This window comes from Dromiciops gliroides, chromosome 4, assembly GCF_019393635.1.
Source record: "Dromiciops gliroides isolate mDroGli1 chromosome 4, mDroGli1.pri, whole genome shotgun sequence".
Taxonomy (NCBI): domain Eukaryota; kingdom Metazoa; phylum Chordata; class Mammalia; order Microbiotheria; family Microbiotheriidae; genus Dromiciops; species Dromiciops gliroides.
This window is the reverse complement of record NC_057864.1, coordinates 78,039,802-78,058,245: the sequence shown is the minus strand read 5'-3', so window position 1 is coordinate 78,058,245 and position 18,444 is coordinate 78,039,802. Positions and strand designations below refer to the sequence as shown.

General features: G+C 39.0%; 1 protein-coding gene across 3 annotated transcripts in view; it reads right to left on the bottom strand.

Annotated features, from left to right (window-relative positions):
* Positions 1-18,444, bottom strand: part of C4H1orf21 (chromosome 4 C1orf21 homolog) — a 291,700-nt gene that overhangs the window by 118,853 nt on the left and 154,403 nt on the right. For all 3 annotated transcript variants that reach the window (XM_044005062.1, XM_044005059.1, XM_044005061.1), the window contains exon 3: positions 394-488. In XM_044005062.1, coding sequence (XP_043860997.1) covers positions 394-488 — 95 coding nt within the window. The remainder of the gene's footprint in view (positions 1-393; positions 489-18,444) is intronic.

Sequence of the window (18,444 nt, the reverse complement as noted above, 5' to 3'; positions counted from 1 at the left end):
TCTTCAGACTGAGAAACGGATATAAGACACTTTGTTTTGTTTTGCAAGGGATCTAAAAGTAACTTCCTTCAACAAGACTACATGCAGAGAATATACAAGTCATCATCCTTCATCCTGACCTGAATAAAAAGTTAAAAGGGGGTGAATATAAAAACACACAAAATTCAACACTGAAATATTCTCTCTTAACAAGATCAAGCAAGGTCTTATTCAGAGGCAAACAGGATACTGGAATAATTTTGCAAGCTTCCAGGCAAACTATAAATAGCTGCAGCAATTTCAAGAAATCAAGAAATCCTGTTTCAATGTGCAAATTGTTATTTGAACACAGTGCAGATTTCATCACAATGGTATCATCCCAATTCCCTGTGATAGGAGAATCTTATTTTTTACCAAGTTTTCTTGGTTCCTGGCTGCTATTTTCTGTTCATCTTCTGCCCCATTTTTCATGTATTTGACCTCTTCCACAGGTTTGATCCTATACTCATCTGAGGAAGAAAAAAAGGAAAACACATTTTAGAAGGTTAAACAAGGGAAGAATAAAATGCTACCCCAAAAAGTGTAATGATGTTAGTTCCTTTTCTTTCCTTCCTTTGCATGAAATGCATTGAAATCAACCTGAGTGCAAGCCTGTGAGTCCTGGATCTCTTTTTCTGGGAGACTTCCTTCCCTATTTACTGGAAAATGCTCAGTACCTTGAAAACATTTATAAAAGTTTCATTGTCTGGCACTTTCCCAAATACAGTAAGAAGTGACAGAAGCAATGGCAGTGGTTTTTTTTTTTTCTTTTTACAAAGACTATTAAGTCTGCACCTCACAGGAGCACAGCATCTAGTGGGAAACTGGGGGAATGAAAAGAAGCTTCTTTATATTTGGATGGGGTCAGAATATGAGCATGATCCTGGGAGCAGCAGTCGTCAATTCTGCATTCAGACCACACTGTTTCATAACGCATGCAATGGCAAGTGGATATTGATTGCCGAAGGTCTAATCCAAACAGATTTGATCATCTTGGAATTTGAACTAGACATCTTTGTCACACAGCACTTAGCCCAACTGAACACAAAGTGCCTGAAAGATTATTTTAAAGTACACAGTTTATCTTAACCTCCAGGTGAACCGTAGGAGTATACACATGTGGATGTGTGATAGGTACCATATAATCCCTACTTGAGAGATGTAAAACTAACACCCAGAAGCAAAGACAATTTGTTCAAGGTCAGTGAGAGTGGCAGTCCCTACAAAGGAACCTACGTCTCTCATCTTCCAGTTCAATGCTATCATGATATTATATTATTAATATTGCAGTCACTGAGGCCCTCTGCCTACTCATGAGGACAAATATAATCTCTCCTCTCCTCTCCTCTCCTCTCTCCTCCCCTCCCCTTCCCTCCCCTCCTCTTCCTTCTCCTCTCCTCTCTGGTCATCTCTCCTTTCCTCTCCCTCCTCTCGTCCCTTCCCTTCCCCTCCTCTCTCTCCCTCCCTCCCCCTCCCCCCCCCCTCACACACACACACACACACACACACACACACACACACAAAGTATAAAAAGCACATAAGCCCAATTCCTTTCCAGTCAAGCATCTGCTCCTAGGCAATACACTTGATCACTTCTATCTATGGCTTCACTCCCTGTTCCTTTTAATTTTTTCCTGTCTGGTCCTCCAATTTTACATAGACCAGAAGATGGCAAAAAGTGAGATGACTCTGGAGATCTGCTACCTTTGTCTAACTGACTAAACCATTCGCCTAACTAACTAGAACACATTAAAAAGTTGGTGAGCGGAAAAGATGAGCAAAGTGATGGTGATAATAATTGCATTGCTAATGAAGGACAAATATCATCCAATCATGGACTATACTCAAAAGGATATCTTACTTCATAGTTGAACAATACACCAATCATTATATTTTTGAGTAATCTGCAATTAAGTATCATGACACTACTTAAATTTTTTTTTGATGCTTCTCTTCTCTCCCTCTTCCTCCCGGCCCCCCCCCCCCCCGCCTCTTTTCAGGGGCAAGGAAGGTTAAGTGACTTGCCCAGGGTCACACAGCTAGTAAGTGTCAAATGTCTGAGGCCGGAATTGAACTCAGGTCCTCCTGAATCCAGGGCTAGTGCTTTATCCACTGTGCCACTTAGCTGCCTCTGAGGCTTCTCTTCATATCAATCAATCTGTCTATATTGCCCCCCTCCAGCTTTTTCCATCCTTTTAGTACTAAAGAGAACTAGTCAAGGAAAACCAACCAATCAACACAGTGATCATCATAATATTCAATATGAAACATTAAAGCCCCCCCCTTCTCTTCTGAAAGAAAAGAGGTGGATTTCCTCATGTTTTCTCTGGGGCCAAGGTTATGTGAAATACTTCTAATGCTGTTTCACTGTCCTTAAGTAGGAATTTCTTCTTTCCCTTTTACCCCACCCAAATGGGTATTTTTTTTTTTACTAACATGTGTTTTTATGAAAAATGACTGCCTAAATAATTTACCAAACAATTATCCAGATGAATGTAACATTTTTACACAGATCTGAATAGGAATCCACATTTGTATCCATGAGGACTAAACAAATGTTTTATTTTTTTTTTCTATCATCCATTACTCTATCAGAACAACATCCACCTGAGGTACTCATTGTCTCTGTTATATTCCCTTTCTTTCTTCAGTGGAGAAGAGAAAGAAATTAAGGAGCCTGGTATGAGATACAATTAGTGAAAACGCAGCCAGGCAGCTACTATAAAATTGTATCATCTAAGCAGTAAGGGTACTCTAAAATTCATATTAGTTGCATGTAAATGTAATAGCCATTTATTATATAATGTAATTTATCTGCATGATAAAGTGACTAAAATGGCTATATCTTTTGACCATGAGATTCCATTACTACACATGCCCCAGAGGCTCATAAGAAGAGAGAAGTCCTCGTAGACATAAAAATATTTATAATGGCACTTTTTGTGATTGAAAAGAATGGGAGGGGCAGCTAGGTGGCGCAGTGGGTAGAGCATCGGCCCCGGATTCAGGAGGACCTGAGTTCAAATCCGACCTCAGACACTAGACACTTACTAGCTGAATGACCCTGGACAAGTCACTTAACCCTCATTGCCTCACAAAAAGAAAAAAAAAGAATTGGAAACAAAGTAGATGCCTATCAGTCAGTGAATGGCTAAATAAATTGTGGTTCATGAATGTAATAGAATATGACTGTGCTGAAAGAAATAATGGATATGATAAATATAGAGAAGCAAGGGAAGATCTCAATGAACTGCTGCAGAGTGAAGTAAGCAGAACCCACAGTGACTACAATAATGTAAGTGGAAAGAACCACACACACACACATACAAATCAAAAGTTAATGTCACAACATTATAAAGAAGAGGCATGGCTCAAAGTAAGAGACAGGAGAAGACATCCCTTTGCATAGAGGTGGGAGGGCCACAAGAATTGTACACTGCGTGTTAGAAACTTTTTTTTGGTATATTGATCAATTGTGTCAATTTTCCCCTCTCTTTAAAGGAAAGGAGAGAGTCTTTAAACATACAATTTGCTAAATAAGATGGCTCTCTGAAAGGGGTATGGGGAGGGGGAGAGACACTGAGGGAAATTATGCTGATGTAAAAAACCCAAAAGACATCAATAAAAACTTATTTTAAAAAGTAGAATATTTGCATTCTGTACTTTTATCTACTATACAGAATAGGAAAAAAACTAAAGCAAAATTAATAAAAATGTGATATAAGAACAAATTGCTTAGAGGTAGGAAAAGCAACACATTTAGAGGTTTAAAAATCTTGTTGCAAATGTGGTCCTGTGGCTAGCAAATGTCTGAGGTTAGATTTGAACTCTAGCTGCCTCCAGGATAGTGCTGTCTGAAACAGTAAAATTCTCACCCCAAGATAAAATCATTACCAATTTAAAAGGAAGAGGTGGGTCTCTTACAGTGTCATTAACAACCACAAAAGGCAGGATTGGAAAACCACTACATTTCTGGACGCAAAATAAAAAACAGAGCAGAGACTATTGCCACCAGACTTAGCACTGACTTGCACAATACATCCCACGAAATCCAACACAGTATAAAATGGAGGTCCCTGGATAAAACAATAATTTGTGCAAAGCAAATACTTCAAAATGTTCTGTTGAAATTCTTCAAGGCCAGCATCATGAATGAAGATGTCCATCTGGAAGCAGATGTGTCACACCATTTCCATGTCAATTCAACTAAGAGAAAGAGCTCTCATTAAGAGTTTCTGTGGTGATTCACGAGAGCATTTCAGTTTTTAACAGTCAAACAGGGACGACAGAAATCTTGTGTTTCTTTTGTTTAAATCACAGGGGAATTAATTTGGGATATCCTTTATCAGCGACCATATTGAAGGCAATTAGAACCACCACTGTTACACGCAAAATATTCTTTGGCATCAGGACAATGCTCCAACTTGATTAGGAAGAAAGAGAAAAGGAAATGTATGCCTCTCTCTCATGCGTGTGTGCGTGCATACACACACATCCACATGCATGCACACGCACACACACCTGTTCACAATTTTTCTTTTCTTCCTGTAGATTCTATCTGGTAGCTTACTCAAGTAAAGAATAGTAGGTAGCATGTCTCCCTTGCTGAACACACTCCCCCTTCTCTCCACATTAACAGTGGCAGGTTGTTCTAGTCAAAATAGATTTGGGGTGAAGTCAGACCTTTTCTAATATTTTTAGTGTTGTGGGTAGGAAGAAGCATCGAAGGGCAGAGGATTCCATCACACTGAAACTGTTTTCCCCCAACCCAGTGCCTGGTTTTTCTGCATCTCATATTTGGGCTTCAGAATGCTTCTGGTGAAGTCGCAAGGTATTTCTGCTCCAAGTCAATATCTCTCTCTAGGTTCTGCTTAGAGACTTGCAGGAAAAAGAGAAAAGGAAACTGAACAAACTTTTTAAAAAGCCCCCAAACCAAACCAACAGACCGAGAACCTCTAGTCTGAAATACTGGCACTCACACTTAGAGTCAGGGATGCAGAGCACAACATCAGGCCTAGCTCCCTTGCCTTCAGACACTTAAACCAGCTTCCTTAGCTCCTTAGCTCTCTAAGGAAACAACAAGGTGTTGTCGTTATTGCTAACAATGAGATGAGGGGGCAGAGAGGAAAGTGAAAACTTCAGACTTCTCCATACAAAAACCGATTCAAGCACTACTTGAATGAGGGCTTGAGGTCTTCAATAAAGTTATGCTCGTTGATAAAAGGGTAAAGAAATCCTTGGATTAAAAGGACTCTACTAATAGGCAGGGACTACTCTTGGAGATGTTTATGTTATATACAAATGTGAGTCTAGTAATAAGATCAGTTTGGAGGACAGGAGCAAAGGAACCTTAAGAAGAGATTTGACTATAATGTGTCATCCTCTCCCCTGTTACACACTCAGGTAGATAGGACTTATTATTATTATTTTTTACAATAATAATTTTGATGGATTTGCAGACTTTTTTAGTCTCCCTTGTGATCAATGGTGATGTATGAGGAGATGCAGTACAATAGAAAGAACAGTGGCTCCAAAGGCAGAAGACCCAAGGTCAAAACCCATCTCTCCCTGACACTCCCTGTATGACCCTGGACAAATCCTTTAACCACGTTGAGCCTCAGTTTTTCCATCTGTAAAATTCAGGGATTGAAAGCAATGGCTTCTGAGGTGCCTTCTTATTCTACCTGTGGTCATATGATCCCATGTATAAGAGTTAAGGTCTAGCATTTTGTAGAGTTGGTCTTTGGTTTCATATAAATGGGCCCCTTCATTTGTTTCACAGGCCAATACAAAGTCTATTAACATTTTTGGGGGTTTGTTTTTGTTTTGGGGGGCACGGCAATGGGGGTTAAGTGACTTTCCCAGGGTCACACCACTAGTAAGTGTTGAGTGTCTGAGGCTGGATTTGAACTCAGGTCCTCCTGAATCTAGGGCCGGTGTTTTATCCACTGCACCACCTAGCTGCCCCAATATAAACTCAATAGCATATATCACAACAAGTTAAGGAGGCAGTTAGGTGGTGCAATGGACTGAGCTCTTGGAGTTAAAATCTGGCTTCAGACATTTACTTGCTGTGTAACCCAGGGTAATCTACTTAGCCTGTCTGCCTCATTTTCTTCAACTGTAAAGTGAGAATGATAATAATTGAACCTACCTCCCAGGGTTGTTGTGAGGATCAAATGAGATAATATAGGTAAAGCACTTAGCACAGTGCCTGGCACATAGTGGGCCTTTTGATATAATTCACATGTACCTGAACTTGTTACAGGGGACAGGACAGCACATTGAAGTCAAATCTCTTTTAAATGTCTTCTTACCCTCTCCTCCAATAAGATCAGTTTCCCTCCCTCCCTGCCTCCCTCCCATGCACATCGCTCAGTGCTTGGAACATACTTAATAACTGCTTAGTAGGTGCTGGTTGATGAAACTGATTTTGGACATCATAAGCAAATATCTGAAGGATGCTATTTTCGTAGGGTAGGAAAAACCAGTACTGGAATTCTTTTAACCAATTTCTATATTTATGAATTAGTATATAAGTCCTAGAAAAATTGCTTGAGGCAGAAAGAGGGTAAGTGAACTGCCCAGAACCACTGGGCTCATAAATGTAAATCCAGGGCCGGTGCTTTATCCACTGTGCCACCTAGCTGCCCCCATATTTTAACTTTTTTAAAAAAAGTATTACTGCTGTACTCATCCATGTGTTCTAAGAACCTAGGTAAGAAACAAAAACCAAACACAACTCATGCTTAGTGAGCTGTTTGCTTAATTTTTGCCTCAATGCTCCATGGGAATAAAATACAACCAGTTGAGCTAACTCAATATCCCTTGGACAATTAGGGTGCAGACCTTCAGGCAAGAATACTCCACCCTCTTTTGAAGGAAGTTGAAGTGGTCACACTGAATATGAACTCAGTAACAATGATCCCCAGTCAAAACCAACTGCCGAGTAATGCTGATTTTGCTCCAGTGGCACATAGCAGTTAAGGACAGAGCAGGAAGCAATAGTAGGAGTGGAGAGAAGTTCTGTTTTATTTAGTCTTATAAAAAATTTCTTTCTTTCAATACTTTATGATCAGAATTTTCCAAGTGATTTGTGCATAAGGCTGAATAATATCTTGGTTTTTCCAGGGTACTGGGTGTTGACTTCAAGCCTAGATAAACAGAAGCCCCATCTTTATCCTTAAATCTTTGGTGCCCAGGAGGACATTTATGCCACAGGGTGACCCTGAGGCAAGGGTCGCGTTGAAAAATGAAAGATGGGTGACTCCATATGGAAAATGATATACACAAGTTGTTGCTAAGTGATTATCACAACTGGCATCTTCAGTTAGCATTGATTGAAACCAGAGGTGAACAGCCATCCCAGCTTCCTCTGTTTTCTTACTGAATTACTACCATTATCCAAAACTTCCAATTTGTAGCTGTGTTAGCACAAAGAACAGTGAATTGGCCAAGGTCCAACCCAAACCAGACAGAAATGTTTCCCTAGGAAAAAGGGCGATGCTTACACTAGGGATAGTAGTTATAGAAGCACCTTCCCTTAAAATTAGATGAGAGGGGTGGCTAATGACTCTCTGCCACTCTCACTTAGAAGTGGCCAAAAGTATCACCTGCATTGAAACAGGTTGCTTTTCCTTTTGAACATTACATTCACAATAGTGGCTCTGAACTATACCCTTTATGGTCCAAAGTGGCCAATCTAGGAATTCCCTGGGAAGAGTATTTTGACTGGTAGTGTGGAGTAGAAGAAAGAAGAATTCGAGGATCTGAGTTCAAATTCAAGATATAGAAATATATATATATATTTTTTGGGGGGAGGGCAGAGCAATGGGGGTTAAATAACTTGCTCAGGGTCACGCAGCTAGTAAGTGTCAAGTGTCTGAGGCCGGATTTGAACTCAGGTACCCCTGAATCCAGGGCTGATACTTTATCCACTGTGACACCTAGCCACCCCCTAGAACTATATATTTTTAATATTTAGAATTTTATTTTCCCAAATTACATGTAAAATGCAAATTTGTACATCAATTTAAAAAAAAAAACTTTGTGTTCCAAATTCTCTTCCTCCCTCCTCTCCCCTGCCCAAGAACTCAAGCAATTCAATTTAAACTATACATGAGCAGTCATGCAAAACATTTTCACATTAGCCAGGTTGTGAAAGAAAACAAACACAAAATTTCAGATAAAAGAACTAACAAAAAATTATGCTTCAATCTGTATTCAGATACCATCAGTTCACTCTCTGTAGATGGACTGCATTTTTTCATAAGACCTTCAGAGTTGTCTAGTATCATTGCATTGCTGAAAATAACCAAGTCATTCACAGCACATCATCTTACAATATTGCTGTTATTTTGTATACAGTACATTTCACTTTGCATCAGCTCATGTAGTCAAGATATAGAACTATAATGAGAGAAATGATTATTAAATAACCAAGTATTAGGGAGATACAGATCTAGTGGTTTTTTTTTCCCCCTTCTTAGATCCTCATTCTCTACTAGGCCAAGTCAGCATCTGAAGTACTTTGTTGATGGGTGAGATTGCTCAAATCCCTGGGGTTCATGCCTTTGGATCCTGGGTGGGAGTTGCTGTCACACCCAACTAGAGAACCTTCCAAAGAATTTAATCTAAAATGAATTCCTGCCCATTGTGTTATACTGAGGCAGGCTAGATTATCTGAGGCTAGGGGGTGGTCTGGTTTGAGATAGTCTCTGTCTGTGAATGACATAATCAGTCATGACCCCACCCCTCATTAGAATATTCTAATATTCATTCTCTCAATACTTGTTAACCAGAGTTGATTGCCATCCTTATGAACACCCACTCTTGTTTTTGTTTTTGTTTTTTGCTGGGCAATGAGGGTTAAGTGACTTGCCCAGGGTCACACAGATAGTAAGTGTCAAGTGTCTGAGGTCACATTTGAACTCAGGTCCTCCTGAATCTAGGGCCAGTGCTTTACCCACTGCGCCACCTAGCTGCCCCCCAATGAACACCCACTCTTCTAAGGGCATATAAGCATTGAGTGGGTTTCATGTCTTTGACATTTAAGAGTGCCACTGACCCCTTTGATTAATTATATGCCAGCATGAATAATAAAATGATTAATTACCCAGAAACGGTGCCTCAAACCAGAGGATTCATGATAGATAAGGAAAATAAAGTTTTTTGAGCAGATTCCCAATCCAAACTTTTACCTGAATCCTTCAGGGAACTTTGTACATTTAGAGACATAGGTATAGAACATGATTAGACTCTTCATGCCAGTCATTGTTCAAAGAGCCTGCTGGGCTATAGGTCTATTAGTTCACTTTTGGATGGAGTCATATTAGAATGCTTTTTAGAGAGACATGGAACTTGTATGAAATATATTTTTAAGGTTAGTTAGGATAATAAATAAACTTATAGTAAGGATAACAAATGAAGTGGTTGAAACTATGGATTATTTTTATGTATGCCCTTTTTTGTTTTGTTTTTGTGGGGCAATGAGGATTAAGTGACTTGCCCAGGGTCACATAGCTAGTAAGTGTCTAGTGTCTGAGGTCAGATTTGAACTCAGGTCCTCCTGAATCCAGGGCTGGTGCTTTATCCACTGTGCCACCTAGCTGTACCCTGTATCCCTTTTTAAAGCACTATCCTAAAATAGCTGAAAAGTTGTTTGCAGAAACAAAATCAGTGCAGCTAGAATAAGAAGGGGAATGGCTATCATGGGAAAAAATCCATATATCAAGTGTCTTTGATAAAGCTCTGATATCCAAAATATAGGGATTTACATAAATATTGAAAAGTAGGAGCCATTCCCCAGTAAATAATAAGTGGCTAAAAGATACTCAAAGAATTAGATACTATTTATATGAAATATTGCTCCAAATCACTAATAAGAGAAATCTAGATTAAAACAACTTTGAGATTGTCTCACCTTGCAAAATGATAAGGATTACCAAAGATGGAAGCAATCAGTATTAGAAAGGCTGTTGGAACAGGCATGCTCATATACTATTGGTAGAGCTGTGAAATGACCCAACCCTTCTGGAAAGCAATTTGGATTATATTATTGCTGTTGTTGTTCTTAAGTGACTGAAATATTCATGCCATTTAACCCAGAAGTATATCCCAAGGAGGTCAAAGATAAATAACAGCCTCACCTATATGCATACACCAAAATACTGATAGCATTTTTTGTGTGTGTGGTGGAAAGGAAATGAAAGCAAAGTAAACTGGGAAATTATCACTGGGCCATGAGAAATGATAAATATGAAGAATTCAGAGAACCTTGGGTAGACATGAAATGATGCAGAACAAACAGAACCAGGAAAACAGTATGCCTAATGATTACATCAATATAAATGGAAAGAACAACAAAATAAAAACCAAATTTTGTATAATTATAACAATTTAGACTGTTCCTGTAGGAGAGTCAAGAAAAAATACGTCCTTCATTTTACTGAAGAGGTGAGTAATTATGGGATTGGAATGTTGTTTATACTATCAAAGTCAATATTTAGTTGTTTTTTCCCCCATTTAAAAAAATATCTTTGTTACAAAGTAAAGAAAGGCCTCCTGGGTAGTAATATATTCAGAAATATATGCAGTATAAAAAGAAAAGCAATCAACAAAACAAGTAAAAACAATTCTCTCAAGCACTCCTTTCTTTTCCTTTTTCTGTCTTTCTTTTGGGGGGGCAAGGCAATGAGGGTAAAGTGACTTGCCAAGGGTCACACAGCTAGTAAGTGCTAAGTGTCTGAGGCCAGATCTGAACTCAGGTCTTCCTGAATCCAGAGCTGGTGCTTTATCCACATCACCACCTAGCTGCCCCTCAAATACTCTTTTCACAAAAATCTTTCAGTTGTCTGGGAATTATTCACATTTTACAGATGAGAAAACTAAGAATCAATGGTGATTAAATGTCTTATGATCACATGGCTAGAAAATGGAGGAGCCTAGATACAAAAATAGTCACACAATTCTAAACAATCCAGCGTATTCACAAAGGAGCCATAAAATGAAGGTAGCTTGGCTCATAATTAGGCCAAAATCTCTTTGCTGGTGAGTTAAGAGCCAGCCAGTCCCACTGCCCTGAACTTTAAAAAAAAAAAAAAAGAAAGAAAAAAGTTTTGTTTTTAGTCCTAGGGGCAATTTTCCCACTTTCACATAATGAATTCATTTTTACTAAACCAACAGTGGCAGAGAATAAACCCAAGAACAATAGAAGTTCAGCTTAACTACCATTGGTGAGGGGGAAAGAGGGTACTGTGCAGAGAAGTATTTCCACTCCCAATTCTACCAACCTGCTTAAGATTGAGAGGCTCTGACTCTGGTCAACTTACTGCTATCCCATTCATACTTTTGAACTGCTTGCAATTCTGAGAGCTTGGAAAAAACACTTAAAAGCCTATATGTCTTATTCTTGCTTGGTACTAAAATTCCCAGTATTTTTTGTTGGGCAAAATTATACATGTGATTCTACTTCATAGGTAAAAAAAACCCAAGCAGTTCTTGTGCTGTAATAATATGCTGTGTTCCAAAATTTAATACAACTGTTTGGAATTTGGAAGATACTTTCTAATAGAAACCGTCCTGTAAACTGGCAATTAGATTGCCAAGAGAAGCTCATTTTAATCCAAGAAATATAGAACCAAGTGTCTACTGCCTCAATAGGATAGAAGCATCTTGCTGACAAGATCTTTCTTTCTTTCTCTCTTTCTCTCTCTCTCTCTTCCTTCCTTCCTTTCTTTTTCTTTCTTTTCTTCCTTCCTTCCTTCCTTCCTTTTCCTTCCTTTCCTCTTCCTTCCTTTTCTTTCCTTCCTTCCTTTCCTTCTTTCTCTGTCTCTCTGTCTCTGTCTTTTTACCTCAGTGTGTTGCACATAGTAGATGATTTAATAAATGTTTCTTGGATTGAATTGTTGAATTAAGTTCTGGGGCAACATAGAATTTATTTATTTATTTAATTTTCCTTTGCGGGGCAATGGGGGTTAAGTGACTTGCTCAAGTTCACACAGCCAGTAAGTTTCAAGTGTCTAAGGCTGGATTTGAACTCAGGAACTCCTGAATCCAGGGCTGGTGCTTTATCCACTGCGCCACCTAGCTGCCCCCGAGACATAATTTAAAGAGGGAAGAGATGTAGAGGAGTAGAGATATGGTGTGTACCAGCTGGAAAAACAACAACAACATGGAACTGGAAGTTAAGAAACTTGGGATTTAGTCATGAATTATCCACTAACCAGCTGCATGATCTTGGGCAAGTAATTTCACCCTTCTAGGCCTCAGTTTCTTCATCTGCAAAATGAGGGGCGCTATACTCAATGATCTCTAAGGTCCTTCCCAATTAAAACTATTTTATTTAACACGTTTTATCCCTCTCTCCTTGTTGCTACTAACCCAGCCCTTGGTGGTAATTTTATGGAAATAATATGGTTTGGTTTTGACATCTTTCTATCTCCTACTGGTATCCCTCTCCCAAGATCCCGAGATTAAGCTCCTGAATAATCCATTATTGTGACATCCATCCTAGGCCAAACCCCAAAACAAGTGCTCCATCCTCCCAAATTATTTATCTTTCCTTGCTCTAACCCCCACCCCAAATCAAAACTCTAATGACTTAGGTATGGCTCATCTCAGCTGAATATAAAATAGAAAACATTCTAATTAACTAAATATTATATGAAAGACAATAACTTATTCTCCTCAGGCTGAGGTATGCAAATGTAGATATAGTATACATGTAGATAGATAGATATGTGTATACATACATGTATATATGCACACACACATATACATGTGTGTATATATATATATACACATACATACATATATATACGCATGTATATGTTGATTAGGGACCAAAGTGAATCGGTATATGGTAACATTTTAGGTGATATAATAAGCTGAAGAAGACATTCAGACAGTCGGCTGAGTTTGGGATGGAGGCGGGTGAGGAAATATTTCTTGCTACAGGGGCAATGACTAGGCATGACTGATGAGTCTACTCTGGAGTCAACTTTACAATATCTCAGAACTGGGAAAAATCCTTTAGTGGCATTTAGTCCCACCCATTCCTAAGCAAGATCACCTACTTATCTGATGTGATCCAGTCTTTATTTGAAGATGTCTAATCAGGAGGCAGCCTGTTATATCTTGGCATAGCTCTCTTAGTGAAGTTCTCTCTTCAATCTTCCCCTTAACCTCAGCTTCTCTAAAAGCTGCAAACTTTCTCCAAACAAGGCCAGGGGAAGGGGAAGGGACGGCGATGGTCAGCTGGATTTAATCTCTCTGGATCTCAGTTTCCTCAACTGTACAATGAGGGAGTTGGACTAGATGACCTTCAAGGTCACTTGTAACTCTAAATCTATGATCTTCCAGTTGAAAGGGTTATTTATAAGTCTGGGACTGCTTGTACTGGGATGGAGTTAACCACAAGGTCGTGGTTCTTAGAGTCCATAATTTAGCCAACTTATAGGTCAAATGGTATAATGTTCTTAGCTGGCTTGCGGGGTTTACCCACCCTGTGGTTGAACCCTGGAGCTGCCCTTGCACAGTTAAAAAAGCACAGCTCCATTCAGTACAAACCTTTCCATCATGCCTCCTCCTCTGAATGGATTAAGAAAAAGAAGCTTCAGTTAGGGAGATTGCTTGAGGGGCCCACCTTCCACAAAGAGGTTCTCTGTTCTATTCCCCCCAAGAGAACCCTGGCATGACCCTACTCTATGCCATCCAAGTGGTCATTTGGGGTTAGCCCCATTTTGAACCTAATTACTTGCGATGGCAGCGGCAGCAGGACAGTGCAGGAGTGGTTAAATGAAAAGTTACAAGTGTTAGAGTCCTGCTGACATTCAGGGTGGGGATGGGGAGAGTGCTGCCCCACCCCATCAATCACCTCTCCAGACCTGAGCTGGCAGAGCACCAAGATACTGGGGTGGGGGTGGGGGAACAAGAACAACAAAGGCCTCTTTTCAATTCAGTTCATCTAACCCTTGCCTCCCTAATGAACTACAACTCTGTTCCAGAAGACATGAAAGATACAGCAGAACTCTCACACTCTTTTTGAGGGAAGAAAAAAAATGTTTTTTATAAAGGATGTACAGCTGATCTGGGAGTGGCTTCCTGCCCAAAGCAGGTCTCCTAATAATGATATAATGGAAGGCACCAAGTCACCAGAGAGATGGCTAACCAGCTGTTCACCAGAGATCTTTAATCTGAACAACCTTCTTCACAAACTAGTAACAGAGGGGAAGGACTTCTTAGTCATTAGTAATTCCCTGAATCTTCCAGTCCCCTGACAATACTTATTGCCTCCTCAATCCCACAAGTGTTTTATTTACTTTCTTATTATAATAATTTAAAGAGATAAATTCAGGTCCTGGGTTTTCCTTTTTATTATTTGTGCTTACTTTAAAAAATTTCCCTCATTTTTGCCCCACATTACACAGCTTTTTTTGCAGGGGGGGGGGAGAAGGGAAACCAACCTTATGATATACTAATGTAACGGAATATTATTTTGCAATAAGAAATAACAAATATGAGGCATTAAAAAACATAGGGCAATTTGTATGAACTGATGCTGAAAAAATTAAGTAGTGTGATGCTGTGGAAATAGTGATGCTTTAAAGTAAAAAGATCTGGGTTTGAATACTGACTGCCACTTACTGCTGGTATGACCTTGGACAAGTAATTTAACCTCTCTGGACCTGTTTGCTCAACTGAAAAATGGAGAGGATTTGACTAGATGGTTTCAGTTTCACTTTCTTTCTTTCTTTCTTTCTTTTTTTTTTTTTGGTGGAGCAATGAAGGTTAAGTGACTTGTCCAGGGTCACACAGCTAGTGTGGTAAAATATGAAAGTTTTTAACAGTCGGTTAGGATAACTGAAAAACTGGCGTCTTTCGAAAGGTTAAGTAGGGGAGATTTATGATCTAATATCCAATTTTAAATCTCACACTAGTAAGTGTCAAATGTCTGAGGCCTGATTTGAACTCAGGTCCTCCTGAATCCACGCCAGTGTTTTATCCACTGTACCCTTCCCTTTCCTTTTCAAATGTATAAATGGAATTAATAGAACAGGATACACAATGACAACAATGTAAATAGAAAGATCAGTCAAGAAAGCCAAATTCTGAATAATTAAAAAACCCAGGAGAACAGGTCATAAAATATACCTCCATTCTCAGAAGTAGATAGAAGATAACAATGAATCATGTTTCCTCCTTGAGTCAGAGCAAGACTCTTAGGCACACACAATTCAAGTTCTAGCTTCTTCCCAAGGGATACATGCATGCTATGCATCAAAAGATTAAACCATTACATAGAGATACTGCTTTAGGTATGACAATGGCCTAGATTTATTTTCTGGGTTCCAAGGATGCTTCTGGTTTTTTTCAAATTGATACATTGTTGCTGGTCTGGAAGTCTACAAGGTATAACATCAAGTTTTGTTTCATGGACATTCTTAGATTCCCTGTCATCACAACATTTAAAAAATAAAAAGAAAATATTTGACTCTCAGAAGGTGGCTAAGGAAAAGGCAAAATGCTTAGGTTAGAATGTAACACGTTGTTTTATCTATGTAAGGGAAAGGTAATCTTCCTTAAAACTCTGATGAGTTCAAACTGGGCATATCATCTTACACAGCCACCTTAAAATGCATAAGCATTTGCCCAATTGAACTGTGGGAGGAAAACACCATGATAATAGCTACAAAGAGCAGCGACCTGGATATGGTAAACCATAGCATCAGTAATGTGGTAGGTTCTTAAAAAAAAAAAAAGGCCATTTTTTTCCTGGTCAGTTCATTACCCAGTTATTGCACTGCATGTCCAGAAATTAATAAATATAACCATTGAGGCATTTTATCCTTCACAATAACAAGGTTGTTTTATTTATTTTTATGCACAGGCAATGAGAGTTGTGACTTGCCCAGGGTCACACAGCTAGTAAGTGTCAAGTGTCTGAGGCCAGATTTGAACTTAGGTCCTCCTGAATCCAGGGCCAGTGCTTTATCCACTGCACCACCTAGCTGTTTCCACAATAGTAAGGTTATTAAAGAACTCACAGTGCACTAGTCCTATTGGTATTACAGAGTTAACTCTGCAACCTGAGCAAGGTCAGAGCTAGAGTCTCCCAATATACCAGAATGATACACCACAAAATCTGCATGGTGTTCTATGTAGAATCAGAAAATATCAGTGTTAGATGGACCTTAGACGTCAACCAGCTTAATTCCTTCACATCAAAGGTAAGGAAGATTAGGCCAAGAGAGGTAAAGGGATTTGTTTGAAGTGACTGAACTCATGGTATAGATAGAATCAGAAGAAAAATTCCCCAATTTTTAGTTCAGTGCTCTTTACAATGCCCCATGATGCAGAGCAGTGGGGTGAAGTAGCTTTACCTTCTCCAAAGAACCTCATTGTCTTACCACTCAAAAGTTTCTGCCCAAGCCTGAAGGACAGCTACCTCACAGCGCCTACTAAGAACACACACACACACACACACACACACACACACACACCACACCACACACACACACATCACACACACACTCTCTTTCTCACACAAACACAAACACAGTACACACACACACACACACCTCTCTTTTTCTCTGGGATCTTTGTTTGCATGGGATTGAGTTATCCTCTTCCCATTCTCACTGCCCTCCTCCAAAGTTCTCAGCACATGTATCCAGAGTGGCACTATTTCCAAAACCATACATGTGGTACACGGAACCATCTGTCCATTGACCCAGAGTCATCAGCAGCAGCTCCCTTTCATTGACATTCCAAGAGCTCATTATCATTTGAGCCACTAAGGAGAAATCGGGCTTGAATAGTCTTCTTCCATATGCTATCCTTAATCATCTTCTCTGGAAAGAAACACTAGCTTAGGGTTCAAGATGTTTTCCCCCTACCCAAAGAAGGTACAGACAAGGCTCTGATTGCACTTTGAAAAGCGATGCCATTGTTCTGTTGGCTAGAGGGGAGGAGGGTCTTTCATGTTGTGAGAAAAAGATATAGCAAGAAAGCAGGATGGGGGAAAGGGAGAAATCACAGCAAGGGTGGGAAAGTGGGGTCGTTGGGCTGCTTTGGCAGTCAGCCAATTCTGGACTGGTAAGCATTCAGTTCAATTCAACAAGCATTTATTAAGCACCTACTATGTGCCAGGCACAAACTAGATTCTAGAAATTAAAAGGGGAAAAAACCCCAACAAAAAACCCTAGTGCATCCCTGAAAGTAACTTACATTCTATGGGATTTGGAGGAAAAACATAAATACAAAATATATACATAGTAATCAGGTGGCTGTCTTGCCTATTTACTCAGATTAAACCTATAGTATGCTAAAATGTACAAATCAAATCTCTACCCCCCCCCATGAATAGCCATCTAATTCTTGTAAAGTTGATTTGTCCACTGGTCATTAAGTTTTATTTTATTTGATTCAATTCAATGTTCTAATGTGAAAATCTTTTAGAATACTTACTCTATCATCCAGTTTTTAATCTATTCCTACCTGATTTGCATTGTTAATTATATCTAAGTCATTGCTAATAATGTTAAACCATACAAGGTCAAGGACAGGTCCTTAGGGGCACTGCTCTTAAAACCTTCTTCCAAACTAGCAAGAAAACCATTAATGATAAGACTTTTTGTGCCATAATCCAAACCAATTCCAAGTTCACCTATTGCAACAGTCTAGCTGGCAATGTGCCATCGTGTCAACAAGAATACTTATAAAAGATGTTATCTAGGTAAACAATATTCCCAGTATTCCCCTCATCTACCAGTCTAGTAACCTTGACAACAAAGAAATTAGGTTAGATTAGTATGACATTCTTACCAAAGTATGGTAGTGGTGGCAACATTTCTTTATTTAAAAAATTTATGAACTTAACAAACATCAAATAAAATGGCTTATTCTTTTTACATAAGAGAACAAAAAAAGAGGACTGTACATGAAACTGCAGATTTCTATTACATTCAGCCCATTTTTTTTCTTTTAAAACATAGAGCAATTTTAAAGCTGTCTTTCTTACTTCTCTGGAATTCTTTCTGACCTTTCATCAATTCTCTTCTGTGCTTTTTAAAAAATAATATCCTTCAATGTCCCTCTTTCTTTTTCCCGTTTTGCTACCTTCTTTATTCCTAACCTCTTCTCTCCTACCAACTCCAAAAGGGAAAGAAAAACAAACTGCTCATAGTAAATATGCATAGTAAAACAAAATGTCCTACATTGGTTGTGTCCAAAAATGTATGTCATATTCTATATCTTGGGTCCATCACCTCTCTGTTGGAAGAAGGGGAAGTATATTTCATCATCAGTCTTCTGGCATCCCACTTAGTTAATGCAGAATTCTTAATCAAAGTTGTTTTTTATGTATAATATTATCATATAAATTGTTCTCCTGGTTCTACTCACTTCACTACATTTGTTCATACA